General features: G+C 47.8%; 1 protein-coding gene across 6 annotated transcripts in view; it reads left to right on the plus strand.

Moving 5' to 3' along the window:
• LOC137379759 (protein-methionine sulfoxide oxidase mical3a-like) overlaps positions 1 to 15,453 on the plus strand; it is a 1,360,716-nt gene that overhangs the window by 1,092,667 nt on the left and 252,596 nt on the right. For all 6 annotated transcript variants that reach the window (XM_068051091.1, XM_068051094.1, XM_068051095.1 and 3 more), the window contains one exon: positions 10,102 to 10,186. In XM_068051091.1, coding sequence (XP_067907192.1) covers positions 10,102 to 10,186 — 85 coding nt within the window. The remainder of the gene's footprint in view (positions 1 to 10,101; positions 10,187 to 15,453) is intronic.

Consider the following 15,453-nt stretch of genomic DNA (forward strand, 5'->3'; position numbering starts at 1 on the left):
TTCCTGTTTGCCTGTCCTGTTTGTGTACAGTCAGAGTTCCCTATACTGTTGTGTACAGTCAGTTTGTTGCCAGTCCTGTTGTGTACAGTCAATGTGTTCCTGTCCTGTTGTGTACAGTCAGTATTCCCTATCCTGTTGTGTACAGTCAGTGTGTTCCCTTTCCTATTGTGTACAGTCGGTGTTCCCTATCCTGTTGTGTACATTGAGTGTGTTGCCTGTCCTGTTGTGTACAGTCTGTGTCATGTCAGTCCTGTTGTGTACAATCTGTGTCATGTCAGTCCTCTTGTGTACAGTCAGTGCGATCGCTATACTGTTGTGCAAAGTCAGTGTGTTGCCTGTCCTGTTGTGTACAGTGAGTGTGTTGCCTGTCCTGTTGTGTACAGTCTGTGTCATGTCAGTCCTGTTGTGCACAGTTGGTGTTCCCTATCCTGTTTTGTGCAGGCCATGTGTTCCCTATCCTGTTGCGTACAGTCAGTGTTTCCTGTCCTGTTGTGTATAGTAGGCATTCTCTATCCTGTTGTGTACCATCGGTGTTCTCTATCCTGTGATGTACAGTCAGTGTGTTCCCTATCCTGTGGTGTACAGCCAGTGTGTTCCCTATCCTGTTGTGTACAGTCAGCGTGTTCCCTATCCTGTTGTGTACAGTCGGTGTTCCCTGTCCTGTCGTGTACATTCAGTGGGTTTTCAGTCCTGTTGTGTACAGTCAGAGTTCCCTATCCTGTCATGTACAGTCAGTGTTCCCTTTCCTGTTGTGTACAGTCAGTGTGTTCCTGTCCTGTTGTGTACAGTCGGTGTTCCCTATCATGTTGTGTACCATCTGTGTGTTCCCTATCCTGTTGTATACAGTCAGTGCTTCCACTCCTGTTTGCCTGTCCTTTTTGTGTACAGTCAATGTGTTGCCAGCCATGTTCTGTATAGTCGGTGTTCCCTAACCTGTTGTGTACAGTCGGTGTTCACTTTCATGTTGTGTACACTCAGTGTGTTGCCTATCCTGTTGTGTGCAGTTAGTGTGTTGCCTGTCCTGTTGTGTACAGTTGGTGTTCCCTATCCTGTTGCGTAAAGTCAGTGTATTCCCTATCCTGTTGTGTACAGTTGGTGTGTACCCTGTCTTGTGTACAGCTTGTGTGTTCCATATGCTGTTGTGTACAGTCGGTCATCCATATCCTGTTGTGCACAGTTGGTGTTCCCTATCCTGTTTTGTACAGGCCATGTGTTCCCTATCCTGTTGTGTACTGTCATTGTGTTGTCCATCCTGTTGCGTACAGTCAGTGTTTCCTGTCCTGTTGTGTATAGTAGGCATTCTCTATCCTGTTGTGTACCATCGGTGTTCTCTATCCTGTGATGTACAGTCAGTGTGTTCCCTATCCTGTGATGTACAGTCAGTGTGTTCCCTATCCTGTGGTGTACAGTCAGTGTGTTCCCTATCCTGTTGTGTACAGTCAGCGTGTTCCCTATCCTGTTGTGTACAGTTATTGTGTTCCCTATCCTGTTGTGTACAGTAATTGTGTTCCCTATCCTGTTGTGTGTAGTCAGTGTTCCCTATCCTGTTGTGTACAGTCAGTGTGTTCCCTATCCTGTGATGTACAGTCAGTGTGTTCCCTATCCTGTGGTGTACAGTCAGTGTGTTCCCTATCCTGTTGTGTACAGTCAGCGTGTTCCCTATCCTGTTGTGTACAGTTATTGTGTTCCCTATCCTGTTGTGTACAGTAATTGTGTTCCCTATCCTGTTGTGTGTAGTCAGTGTTTCCTGTCCTGTTGTGTATAGTAGGCGTTCTCTATCCTGTTGTGTACCATCGGTGTTCTCTATCCTGTGATGTACAGTCAGTGTGTTCCCTATCCTGTGATGTACAGTCAGTGTGTTCCCTATCCTGTGGTGTACAGTCAGTGTGTTCCCTATCCTGTTGTGTGCAGTCAGCGTGTTCCCTATCCTGTTGTGTACAGTTATTGTGTTCCCTATCCTGTTGTGTACAGTAATTGTGTTCCCTATCCTGTTGTGTGTAGTCAGTGTTCCCTATCCTGTTGTGTACAGTCAGTGCGTTTGCTATCCTGTTGTGTGCAGTGTGTTGCCTGCCCTGTTGCGTACAGTCGGTGTTCCCTATCCTGTTGTGTACTGTCGATGTTCCCTATCTTGTTGTGTACAGTCAGTGCGTTCGCTATCCTGTTGTGTACAGTGTGTTGCCTGTCCTGTTGTGTACAGTCAGTGTTCCCTTTCCTGTCATAAGCAGTCATTGTGTTGCCTGTCCTGTTGTGTACAGTTGATGCTCCGTATCCTGTTGTGCACATTCAGTGTTCCCGACCCTGCTTGGTACTGCCAGTGCATTCTTTATCCTGTTGTGTATAGTCAGTGTGTCGCCTGTCCTGCTGTGTACAGTCAGTGTGTTGCCAGTCCTCTTCTGAACAGTCGGTGTTCCCTATCCTGTTGTGTACAATCGGTGTTCCCTTTCATGTTGTGCACAGTCAGTGTGTTGCCTATCCTGTTGTGTACAGTCGGTGTTCCCTCTCCTGTTGTGTAAAGTCAGTGTATTCCCTATCCTGTAGTGTAAATTCAGTGTGTTGCCTGCCCTGTTGTGTACAGTCAGTATGTTGTCAGTCCTGTTCTTTACCATTGGTGTTCCCTACCCTGTTGTGTACAGTCGGTGTTCCCTATCCTATGGTGTACAGTCAGTGTGTTCCCTATCCTGTTGTGTACAGTCAGTGTGTTCCCTATCCTGTTGTGTACAGTCGGTGTTCCCTATCCTGTTGTGTACAGTCAGTGTGTTTCCTATCCTGTTGTGTACAGTCTGTGTGTTCCCTATCCTGTTGTGTACAGTCTGTGTGTTCCCTATCCTGTTGTGTACAGTCGGTGTTCCCTATCCTTTTGTGTACAGTCACTGTGTTCCCTTTCCTGTTGTGTACAGTCGGTGTTCCCTATCCTGTTGTGAACGGTCAGTGTGTTGACAGTCCTGTTGTGTACAGTCAGTAGGGTTTTCAGTCCTGTTGTGTACAATCAGAGTTCTCTATCCTGTCATGTACAGTCGGCGTTCCCTTTCCTGTTGTGTACAGTCAGTGTGTTTCTGTCCTGTTGTGAACAGTCGGTGTTCCCTATCATCTTGTGTACCGTCTGTGTGTTTCCTGTCCTGTTGTATACAATCAGTGTTTCCAGTCCTGTTGTGTACAGTTGGTGTTCCCTATGCTGTTGTGTACAGTGTTTCCTGTCCTGTTTTCCTGTCCTGTTTGTGTACAGTCAGTGTGTTGCCAGCCGCGTTCTGTGTAGTCGATGTTCCCTAACCTGTTGTGTACAGTCGGTGTTCCCTTTCATGTTGTGTACACTCAGTGTGTTTCCTATCCTGTTGCATAAAGTCGGTGTGTTCCCTCTCCTGTTGTGTACAGTTTGTGTGTTCCATATCCTGTTGTGTACAGTTCGTGTGTTCCATATCCTGTTGTGTACAGTCGGTGTTCCCTATCCTGTTGCGTGTAGTCGGTGTATTCCCTATCCTGTTGTGTACAGTTGGTATCCCCTATCCTGTTATGCACAGTTGGTGTTCCCTAGCCTGTTTTGTACAGGCCATGTGTTCCCGATCCTGTTGTGTACTGTCATTGTGTTGCCTATCCTGTTGTGTACAGTCAGTGTGTTCCCTACCTGTGGTGTACAGTCAGTGTGTTCCCTATCCTGTTGTGTACAGTCGGTGTTCCCTATCTTGTTGTGTAACATCGGTGTTCTCTATCCTGTGGTGTACAGTCAGTGAGTTCCCTACCTGTGGTGTACAGTCAGTGTGTTCCCTTTCCTATTGTGTACAGTCGGTGTTCCCTATCCTGTTGTGTACAGTCAGTGTGTTCCCTATCCTGTTGTGTACAGTCAGTGGGTTTTCTGTCCTGTTGTGTACAGTCAGAGTTCCCTATCCTGTCATGTACAGTCGGTGTTCCCTTTCCTGTTGTGTATAGTCTGTGTGTTCCTGTCCTGTTGTGTACAGTCAGTATTCCCTATCCTGTTTTGTACAGACCATGTAATCCCTATCCTGTTGTGTACTGTCATTGTGTTGCCTATCCTGTTGCATACAATCAGTGTTTCCTGTCCTGTTGTGTACAGCAGGTGTTCTCTATCCTGTTGTGTACCATCGGTGTTCTCTATCCTGTGGTGTACAGTCAGTGTGTTCCCTATCCTGTGGTGTACAGTCAGTGTGTTCCCTATCCTGTTGTGTACAGTCGGTGTTCCCTATCCTGTTGTGTACAGTCGGTGTTCCCTATCCTGTTGTGTAGTCAGTGTGTTCCCTATCCTGTTGTGTACAGTCAGTGTGTTCCCTATCCTGTGGTGTACAGTCAGTGTGATCCCTATCATGTTGTGTACAGTCGGTGTTCCCTATCCTGTTATGTACAGTCAATGTGTTGACAGTCCTGTTGTGTACAGTCAGTGGGTTTTCAGTCATTTTGTGTACAGTCAGAGTTCCCTATCCTGTCATGTACAGTCGGTGTTCCCTTTCCTGTTGTGTAGTCAGTGTGTTCCCTATCCTGTTGTGTGCAGTGTGTTGCCTGCCCTGTTGCGTACAGTCTTTTTTCTGTTGTCAGTCCTGTTGCGTAAAGTCAGTGTTCCCTACCCTGTTGAGTACAGTCGGTGATCCCTTTCCTGTATTGTAGTCAGTGTGTTGCCTGTTCTGTTGTGTATAGTCGGTGTTCCCTATCCTGCTGGGTACAGCCAGTGCATTCGTTATCCTGTTGTGTACAGTCAATGTGTTGCCTGTCCTGCTGTGTACAGTCAGTGTGTTGCCAGTCCTCTTCTGAACGGTCGGTGTTCCCTATCCTGTTGTGTACAGTCGGTGTTCCCTTTCCTGTTGTGCACAGTCAGTGTGTTGCCTATCCTGTTGTGCACAGTCGGTGTTCCCTATCCTGTTGTGTAAAGTCAGTGTGTTGCCTGCCCTGTTGTGTCCAGTCAGTTTGTTGTCAGTCCTGTTCTTTACCATCGGTGTTTCCTACCCTGTTGTGTACACTCAGTGTGTTGCCTATCCTGTTGTGTACAGTCAGTGCGTTCCCTATCCTGTTGTGTACAGTCAGTGTGTTGCCTATCCTGTTGTGCACAGTCGGTGTTCCCTATCCTGTTGTGTAAAGTCAGTGTATTCCCTATCCTGTAGTGTAAATTCAGTGTGTTGCCTGCCCTGTTGTGCAGTCAGTGTGTTGCCAGTCCTGTTCTGTACCATCGGTGTTCCCTACCCTTTTGTGTAGAGTCGGTGTTCCCTATCTTGTTGTGTAATGTCAGTGTATTCCCTATCCTGTAGTGTAAATTCAGTGTGTTGCCTGTCCTGTAGTGTACAGTCAGTGTTCCCTATATACAGTCAGTGTTCCCTATAATATTGTGTAAAGTCAGTGTATTCCCTACCCTGTTGTGTACATTCCGTGTTCCCAATCCTGTTGTGTACAGATGGTGTTCCCTATTCTGTTATGTACTGTCAGAGTTCCCTATCCTGTTGTGTACAATCAGTGTTCCCTTTCCGGTTGTGTACAGTCAGTATTCCCTTTCCTGTTGTGTACAGTTAATGTTCCCTTTACTGTTGTGTACAGTCAGTGTTCCCTATCATGTTGTGTACAGTCAGTATTCCCTTTCCTGTTGTGTACAGTTAATGTTCCCTTTAATGTTGTGTACAGTCAGTGTTCCCTATCCTGTTGTGTACGGTTCATATTCCGTCTCCTGTTGTGCATGGTCAGTGTTCCCTTTCCTGTTGTGTACAGTCGGTGTTCCCTATCCTATTGCATACAGTCTGTTCCCTCTCCTGTTGTGAACTGTTAGTGTGTACCCTATCCTGTTGTAAACTGTCACGGTGTTCCCTATCCTGTTGTGTCCAGGTGGAGTTCCCTATCCTGTTATGTATAGTCCGTGTGCTCCCAATTCTGTTGTGTACAGTCAGTGTTCCCTATCCTATTGTGTGCAGTCTATCTTCCCTTTCCTGTTGTGTATAGTTGGTGTGTTCCCTCTCCTGTTGTGTACAGTCGGTGTTCCCCATCCTGTTGTGTACAGTCAATTTTCCCTCTCCTGTGTGTACAGTTCATGTTCCCTATCCTGTTGTGTACAGCCTGTGTTCCCTATCCTGTTGTGTACAGTCCGCGTGTTGCCTGTCCTGTTGAGCACAGTTGGTGTTCGCTATCCTGTTGTGTACAGTTGATGTTCCCTATCCTGTTGTGTACAGTCAATGTTCCCTATCCTGTTGTGTACAGTCAATGTTCCCTATCCTGTTGTGTATAGTCGATGTTCCCTATCCTGTTGTGTACAGTCGGTGTTCCCTATCCTGTTGTGTACAGTCAATGATCCCTATCCTGTTGTGTACAGTCAATTTTCCCTCTCCTGTGTGTACAGTTCGTGTTCCCTATCCTGTTGTTTATGGTCAGTGTTCCCCATCCTGTTGTGTACAGTCAATTTCCCCTCTCCTGTGTGTACAGTTCGTGTTCCCTATCCTGTTGTTTATGGTCAGTGTTCCCATTCCTGTTGTGTACAGTTGGTGTTCCCTATCCTGTTCTATACAGTCATTGTGTTCCTGATCCTGTTGTGTACAGTTGGTGTTCCCTATCATGTTATGTACAGTCCGTGTTCCCTTTCCTGTTGTGTACAGTCGGTGTTCCCTTTCCTGTTGTGGACAGTCGGTGTTCCTTTTCCTGTTATGTACACTCGTTGTTCCCTATCCTGTTGTGTGCAGTTGGTGTTCCCTATCCTGTTGTGTATAGTCCGTGTGCTCCCTATTCTGTTGTGTACAGTCCGTGTTCCCTATCCTGTTGTTTACAGATGGTGTTCCCTATCCTGTTACGTACTGTCAGAGTTCCCTCTCATGTTGTGTACAGTCAGTGTTGCCTTTCCTGTTGTGTAGAGTCCGTGTTCCCTATCCTGTTGTGTACAGTTGGTGTTCCCTATCCTGTTGTGTACAGTCAGTGTTCCCTATCCTTTAGTATACAGTCAAAGTTCCCTTTCCTGTTGTGTACGGTCTGTGTTCCATTTCTTGTTGTGTGCAGTCAGTGTTCCCACTCCTGTTATGTACGGTTCATGTTCCCTTTCCTGTTGTGTTCAGTCAGTGTTACCTATCCTGTTGTGTCCAGTCAGAGTTCCCTATCCTGTTGTGAACTGTTAGGGTATACCCTATACTGTTGTAAACAGTCAGGGTGTTCCCTATCCTGTTGTGCACAGTCGGTGTTCCCTATCCTGTTGTGTCCAGTCCATGTGCTCCCTATCCTGTTGTGTATAGTCGCTGTGTTCCCTATCCTGTTGTATTCAGTCGATGTGTTCCCTATGCTGTTCTGTACAATCGGTGTGTTCCCTATCCTCTTGAGTACAGTCAGTGTGTTGCCTGTCCTGTTGTGTATATTTGGTATGTTGCCAGTCATGTTGTGTACAGTCACTGTGTTGCCTATCCTGTTGTGTACAGTCAGTATGTTGCCAGTCCAGTTAACTACAGTCATTGTTCCCTATCCCTTTGTGTACAGTCGGTGCTCCCTGTCCCATTGTGTCCATTCAGTGTTTTCTATCCTGTTTTTTACAGTCAGTGTGTTCCCTATCACATTGTGTAGTTTTTTTTAATATTCATTCATGGGATGTGGGCGCCGCTGGCCAGGCCAGCATTTATTGCCCAACCCCTAATTGCCCTTGAGAAGGTGGTGGTGAGCTGCCTTCTTGAACCGCTGCAGTCCATGTGGGGTAGTTACACCCACAGTGCTGTTAGGAAGGGAGTTTCAGGATTTTGACCCAGCGACAGTGAAGGAACGGCGATATAGTTCCAAGTCAGGATTGTGTGTGACTTGGAGGGGAACTTGCAGGTGGTGGTGTTCCCATGTATTTGCTGCCCTTGTCCTTCTAGTTGGTAGTGGTCGCGGGTTTGGAAGGTGCTGTTGAAGGAGCCTTGGTGCATTGCTGCAGTGCATCTTGTAGATGGTACACACTGCTGCCACTGTGCGTCGGTGGTGGAGGGAGTGAGTGTTTGTCGATGGGGTGCCAATCAAGTGGGCTGCTTTGTCCTGGATGGTGTCGAGCTTCTTGAGTGTTGTTGGAGCTGCACCCATCCAGGCAAGTGGAGAGTATTCCATCACACTCCTTACTTGTGCCTTGTAGATGGTGGACAGGCTTTGGGGAGTCAGGAGGTGAGTTACTCGCCTCAGGATTCCTAGCCTCTGACCTGCTCTTGTAGCCACGGTATTTATATGGCTCCTCCAGTTCAGTTCCTGGTCAATGGTAGCCCCTAGGATGTTGATAGTGGGGGATTCAGCGATGGTAATGCTGTTGAATGACAAGGTGAGATGGTTAGATTCTCTCTTGTTGGAGATGGTCATTGTCTGGCACTTGTGTGGCGCGAATGTTACTTGCCACTTATCAGCCCAAACCTGGATATTGTCCAGGTCTTGCTGCACGGACTGCTTCAGTATCTGAGGAGTCACGAATGGTGCTGAACATTGTGCAATCATCCGCGAACATCCCCACTTCTAACCTTATGATTGAAGGAAGGTCATTGATGAAGCAGCTGAAGATGGTTGGGCCTAGGACACTACCCTGAGGAACTCCTGCAGTGATGTCCTGGAGCTCAGTAGATTGACCTCCAACAACCACAACCATCTTCCTTTGCGCTAGGTATGATTCCTGCCAGCGGAGGGTTTTCCCTCTGATTCCCACTGACCTCAGTATTGCTAGGGCTCCTTGATGCCATACTCGGTCAAATGCTGCCTTGATGTCAAGGGCCGTCACTCTCACCTACCTTTGAGTTCAGCCCTTTTGTCCATGTTTGAACCAAGGCTGAAGTGAGGTCAGGAGCTGAGTGGCCCTGGCAGAACCCAAACTGAGCGTCACTGAGCAGGTTATTGCGAAGCAAGTGCTGCTTGATGGCACTGTTGATGACACCTTCCGTCACTTTACTGATGATAGAGAGTAGGCTGATGGGGCGGTAATTGGCCGGGTTGGACTTGTCCTGTTTTTTGTGTACAGGACATACCTGGGCAATTTTCCACATTGCAGGGTAGATGCCAGTGTTGTAGCTGGACTGGAACAGCTTGGCTAGGGGCGCGGCAAGTTCTGGAGCACAGGTCTTCAGTACTATTGCCGGAATATTGGCAGGACCCATAGCTTTTGCAGTGTCCAGTGCCTTCAGTCGTTTCCTGATATCATGCGGAGTGAATCGAATTGGCTGAAGTCTGGCATCTGTGATGCTGGGGACTTCAGAAGGAGGCCAAGATGGATCATCAACTCGGCACTTCTGGCTGAAGATTTTTGCAAATGCTTCAGCCTTATCTTTTGCACTGATGTGCTGGGCTCCCCCATCATTGAGTATGGGGATATTTGTGGAGCCACCTCTCCCAGTTATTTGTTTAATTGTCCACCATCATTCACTACTGGATGTGGCAGGACTGCAGAGCTTAGATCTGATCCGTTAGTTATGGGATCGCTTAGCTCTGTGTATCGCATGCTGCTTACGCAGTTTGGCATGCAAGTAGTCCTGGGTTGTAGCTTCACCAGGTTGACACCTCATTTTGAGGTATGCCTGGTGCTGCTCCTGGCATGCCCTCCTGCACTCTTCATTGAACCAGGGTTGGTCTCCTGGCTGGATGGTAATGGTAGAGTGGGGGACATGCCGGGCCATGAGGTTACAGATTGTGGTAGAGTACAATTCTGCTGCTGCTGCTGATGGCCCACACCGCTAGTTGGTGTTCCCTATCCTGTTGTGTACAGTCAATGTGTTCCCTATCCTGTTGTGTACAGTCAGTGTGTTCCCTATCCTGTTGTGTACAGTCAGTGTGTTGCCTGTCCTGTTGAGCACAGTTGGTGTTCCCTCTCCTGTTGTGTAGTCAGTGTTCCCTTTCCTGTTGTGTACAGTTGGTGTGTAGCCTATCCTGTTGTGTACAGCCACTGTGCTCCCTATCTTGTTGTGTACAGTTAGTGTGTTGCTTGTCCTGTTCTGTACAGTCAGTTTTTTACCTATCCTGTTGTGTACATTTGGTGTTCCCTATCTTGTGTACAGTCAGTGCGTTTCCTGTCGTGTTGTGTACTGTCAGTGTATTGCCTGTCCTGTTGTGTACAGTAACTGTGTTGCCTGTTGTGTTGTGTACAGTCAGCATTGTTCGATAATCTCTTTGCCCATCTTTATTCCATATGCTTTTTGTTTTGTATAGGACCAGGTTTCCCCTCCTCCGATCCCGACCATCAGCTCGGCTGAATTGACTGACCCCAAGGATCAATACGTGGAAGAAGCCCCAGGTAGATGTTGTGCTCTTCTTGACAACGATTGGATTCCTTACCCCCTGAGGGGTGGGATTGTTAGGCTGTGCGTTGGAATGAACCAGTGGATTTTCCAGTCTGTCAGCTCAGCTGATTCAGAAAGCTAGGAAAGTGGGTCAGCAGGCGAACTCCAAATCCACACCCAGCCCTCTTCTCCGTCCGCTTCTACCCACTGATGCCGAGATATCCGATGAAGTGATTCTGGCATCAGGTCAGATTTCCCAATTGAGTAAATCAGAGACACACTCACTGTTGCAGAATCTCTCACTTTCACCCACCTTTTCTCTCCTGCTGCAGTCGGCTCCATCAAGACTGACCTTTCAAACTCAAATGGGTTTACTGATCTTCTTTTTCCCTGTCCTCTCATCCCCATCCTCCTCAATGAAGTCGCTAACCAATGTCTGGCAGCCCCTCCTGGTTGAATTACTTTAACCACATTTACCCAAATCTTTCATCCATGATGAATTGCGAAGTGAGTTGGACCATTGTGACTTCTCTATGACTGTCACACAGCTACTCAAATAAATCTCCTGGCTTCATTCTGGGTCTGGCTGCCTTGTTTAAGGTGTTAGCAAGTCTTTACCAGCAGCACTTCTATTCTCATTGATTCATTCAGACAGTAATTTATTCATTAGCAACCTTCACATCCAAAACCATCAGCAGCAGATACAGTTATTAACCCAGAGAGTGACTGAGCCCCCAGTGTGACAGAGCTGGATTAGTACCAGCAGTGGACGCAGACATGTATGTATAAGTATATACTGTATGTAAATACTGTATACAGTAGAAGGTGACGGATCAGGATCTGTTAACATGGTGACTGATGGGGATCCAGTAACACAGTGACTGAGGATCCAGTAATACCTGGTTATCAATGAAGATCCAGTAAAATGGTGAGTAGTGATCCGGTAGAACGCTAACCAATGGGGGTCCAGTAACATGATAACCTATGGGACTCCAACTTAAGGGGATCCAGTGACATGGGAGACATGAGAACTAATGGGGTCCAGTGTCCAAGACTGGGAATCATGTGACACAGTGACTGATGGGGTTCAGGTGATTTGGACTGGGGATCCAGTGATGTGGTGACTGATGATGATCCAGTAACTTTATGACTGGAGCTCCAGTGACACAGTGACTCGGGATCCAGTGATGCAGCGACTAATGGGGATCCAGTGATGCCGCAACAGATATGTATCCAATGATGCAGTGATCAAGGGGATCTAGTGGCATGATGATTGATGGGGATCCAGTGACACCGTAACTGATAGGGATCCAGTGATGTAGTGACCAATGGAGATGTAATGGCATGGTGACCAATTGGGATCATGTGACGAGATGGTGCCAGAGTTCCAGTGATGCAGTGACTGATAGGGATTCAGTAACATGGTGACTTTTGGGGATCCAATGTCACTGTGACTGGGGATCTAGTGATGCAGAGACATTAGGGGATTCAGTGACACAGTAACTGCTGTGCATCCAGTCACAGTCATAGAGAGATACAGCACTGAAACAGGCCCTTCGGCCCATCGAGTCTGTGCCGACCAACAACCACCCATTTATACTAATCCTACATTAATCCCATATTCCCTACCACACCCCCACCATTCTCCCACCACCTACCGACACTAGGGGCAATTTACAATGGCCAATTTAGCTATCAACCTGCAAGTCTTTGGCTATGGGAGGAAACTGGAGCACCCGGCGGAAACCCACGCGGTCACAGGGAGAACTTGCAAACTCCACACAGGTAGTATGAGGGGCATGGACAGGGTGGATAGGGAGCAGCTGTTCCCCTTAGTTGAAGGGTCAGTTACTAGGGGACACAAGTTTAAGGTGAGGGACAGGAGGTTTAAGGGGGATTTGAGGAAGAACTTTTTTACCCAGAGGGTGGTGACGGTCTGGAATGCCCTGCCTGGGAGGGTGGTAGAGGCAGGTTGCCTCACATCCTTTAAAAAGTACCTGGATGAGCACTTGGCACGTCATAACATTCAAGGCTATGGGCCAGGTGCTGGCAAATGGGATTAGGTAGACAGGTCAGGTGTCTTTAATGCATCGGTGCAGACTCGATGGGCCAAAGGGCCTCTTCTGCACTGTATTATTCTGTGATACTGAGTACCCAGAACTGAACCCGGGTCGCTGGAGCTGTGAGGCTGCGGTGCTAACCACTGCGCCACTGTGCCATCCATAATGATGAATGGGGATCCAGTGGCACAGTGATTAATGGGGATACAATGATGTGAATACTGATTTTGATCCAGTGACCCGGTGACCAATGGGGATCAAGTAGCATGCTGACTGATGAGGATCCAGTGATGTGGTTGCGGGTGTGAATCGGGTGATGTTGTGACTTGGGATCCAGTGACATTGTGACTGATGGGGATCCAGTAACATGGTGATTAGGGATTCTGTGAGGAGGTTACTTGGGATCCAGTGACATTGTGACTAATGGGGATCCAGTAACACAGAGACTGGGGATCCAAGGACATAATGGCCGATGTAACACGGTAACTGACTGATGCCCTATTCACAATCCATTAAGAACTTCTACAAAATGTCAGTAATGAACATGAGCCTGGAAGCTGGAGTGATTCTTACAGTCCGTATATCACTCTCACTACCATGAGTGCATTGTGGAGGCAGCAGAGATGAAAACGACCACAGCTGCTTAAAGAAGCACACAGACTGAGAAACTTGAAACAGCTTTGGAAGCAACAGACAGGTCAAAAAATACACCACTAAAAAGTTTAATGCAGCAATAACTGTGTGTAAATAAAGAGGAATCATAGAACAACTTGTGACTATTTACTACATTAAAGTAACTGTATGAATGAAAGTAGCTTTGTTGAACAGGGAGGGAGAGAGTAATCGGAGAAAAGGGAAGGAGAGAGTAATCGGAGAACAGGGAGGGAGAGAGTAATCGGAGAACAGGGAAGGAGAGGGTAATCGGAGAACAGGGAAGGAGAGGGTAATCGGAGAATAGGGAAGGAGAGGGTAATTGGAGAAGAGGGAGGGAGAGAGTAATCGGAGAACAGGGAAGGAGAGGGTAATCGGAGAACAGGGAAGGAGAGGGTAATTGGAGAAGAGGGAGGGAGAGAGTAATCGGAGAACAGGGAGGGAGAGAGTAATCGGAGAACAGGGAAGGAGAGGGTAATCGGAGAACAGGGAGGGAGAGAGTAATCGGAGAACAGGGAAGGAGAGGGTAATCGGAGAACAGGGAAGGAGAGGGTAATCGGAGAACAGGGAAGGAGAGGGTAATCGGAGAACAGGGAAGGAGAGGGTAATCGGAGAACAGGGAAGGAGAGGGTAATTGGAGAAGAGGGAGGGAGAGAGTAATCGGAGAACAGGGAGGGAGAGAGTAATCGGAGAACAGGGAAGGAGAGGGTAATCGGAGAACAGGGAGGGAGAGAGTAATCGGAGAACAGGGAGGGAGAGAGTAATCGGAGAACAGGGAAGGAGAGGGTAATCGGAGAACAGGGAGGGAGAGAGTAATCGGAGAACAGGGAAGGAGAGGGTAATTGGAGAACAGGGAAGGAGAGGGTAATTGGAGAAGAGGGAGGGAGAGAGTAATCGGAGAACAGGGAAGGAGAGAGTAATCGGAGAACAGGGAAGGAGAGAGTAATCGGAGAACAGGGAGGGAGAGAGTAATCGGAGAACAGGGAAGGAGAGGGTAATCGGAGAACAGGGAAGGAGAGGGTAATCGGAGAAGAGGGAGGGAGAGAGTAATCGGAGAACAGGGAAGGAGAGAGTAATCGGAGAACAGGGAAGGAGAGAGTAATCGGAGAACAGGGAAGGAGAGAGTAATCGGAGAACAGGGAAGGAGAGGGTAATCGGAGAACAGGGAAGGAGAGGGTAATTGGAGAAGAGGGAGGGAGAGAGTAATCGGAGAACAGGGAAGGAGAGGGTAATCGGAGAACAGGGAGGGAGAGGGTAATCGGAGAACAGGGAGGCAGAGTGTTATAGGAGAACAGAAAATGATAGAGTAATCGGAGAACAGAGAGAGAGAGAGTAATTGCAGAACAGGAAAAGAGGGAGTAATTGGAGGACCAACAGGGAGACAACAGTCGGAGCAGCAAGGGAAAGAATAATCGGAGAACAGGGAGGGTCAGATTAACTGGCAAACAGGCACAGAGAGTGTAATCTGAAAATAGGGAAGGGGGGAGAGTAATCAGAGGACAGGGATGGAGAGAGTAATCAGAGAAGAGGGGGAAGAGAATGATATGAGAACAAGAAGGGAGAGAGTAAATAAGAAAGGAGGGAGAGAGAATCAGAGATAAGAGAGGGAGCGAGGAATCAGAGCATAGGGAGAGAGAATAATTGGAAAACAGGGATGGAGATAGTAATCAGAAAACAGGGAGCAAGAGAGAGAGATCGTAGAACAGGGAGGGAGGGAATAATCAGAGAACAGGCAAGGAGAGAGTAATCAGAGAACAGTGAGAGTAATCAGAGAACAGGGAGGGAGCGAGTAATCAGAGAACAGGCAAGGAGAGAGTAATCAGAGAACAGTGAGAGAGTAATCGGAGAACAGGGAGCGAGAGAGTAATCGGAGAACTTGGAGCGAGAGAGTAATCGGAGAACAGGCAAGGAGAGAGTAATCGGAGAACAGGCAAGGAGAGAGTAATCAGAGAACAGGGAGCGAGAGAGTGATTGGAGAACAGGCAAGGAGAGAGTAATCGGAGGACAGGGAGCGAGAGAGTAATTGGAGAACAGGCAAGGAGAGAGTAATCGGAGAACAGGGAGCGAGAGAGTAATTGGTGAACAGGCAAGGAGAGAGTAATCGGAGGACAGGCAGGGAGAGAGTAATCGGAGAACAGGCAAGGAGAGAGTAATCGGAGGACAGGGAGCGAGAGAGTAATTGGAGAACAGGCAAGGAGAGAGTAATTGGAGAACAGGGAGCGAGAGAGTAATTGGAGAACAGGCAAGGAGAGAGTAATCAGAAAACAGGGAGCGAGAGAGTAATCGGAGAACAGGCAGGGAGAGAGTAATCGGAGGACAGGGAGCGAAAGAGTAATTGGAGAACAGGCAAGGAGAGAGTAATCAGAGAACAGTGAGAGTAATCGGAGAACAGGGAGCGAGAGAGTAATCGGAGAACTTGGAGTGAGAGAGTAATCGGAGAACAGGCAAGGAGAGAGTAATCGGAGAACAGGCAAGGAGAGAGTAATCGGAGAACAGGGAGCGAGAGAGTAATCGGAAAACAGGCAAGGAGAGAGTAATCGGAGAACAGGGAGCGAGAGAGTAATCGGAGA

This window comes from Heterodontus francisci, chromosome 18 (assembly GCF_036365525.1).
Source record: "Heterodontus francisci isolate sHetFra1 chromosome 18, sHetFra1.hap1, whole genome shotgun sequence".
NCBI classification, from domain to species: Eukaryota; Metazoa; Chordata; class Chondrichthyes; order Heterodontiformes; family Heterodontidae; genus Heterodontus; species Heterodontus francisci.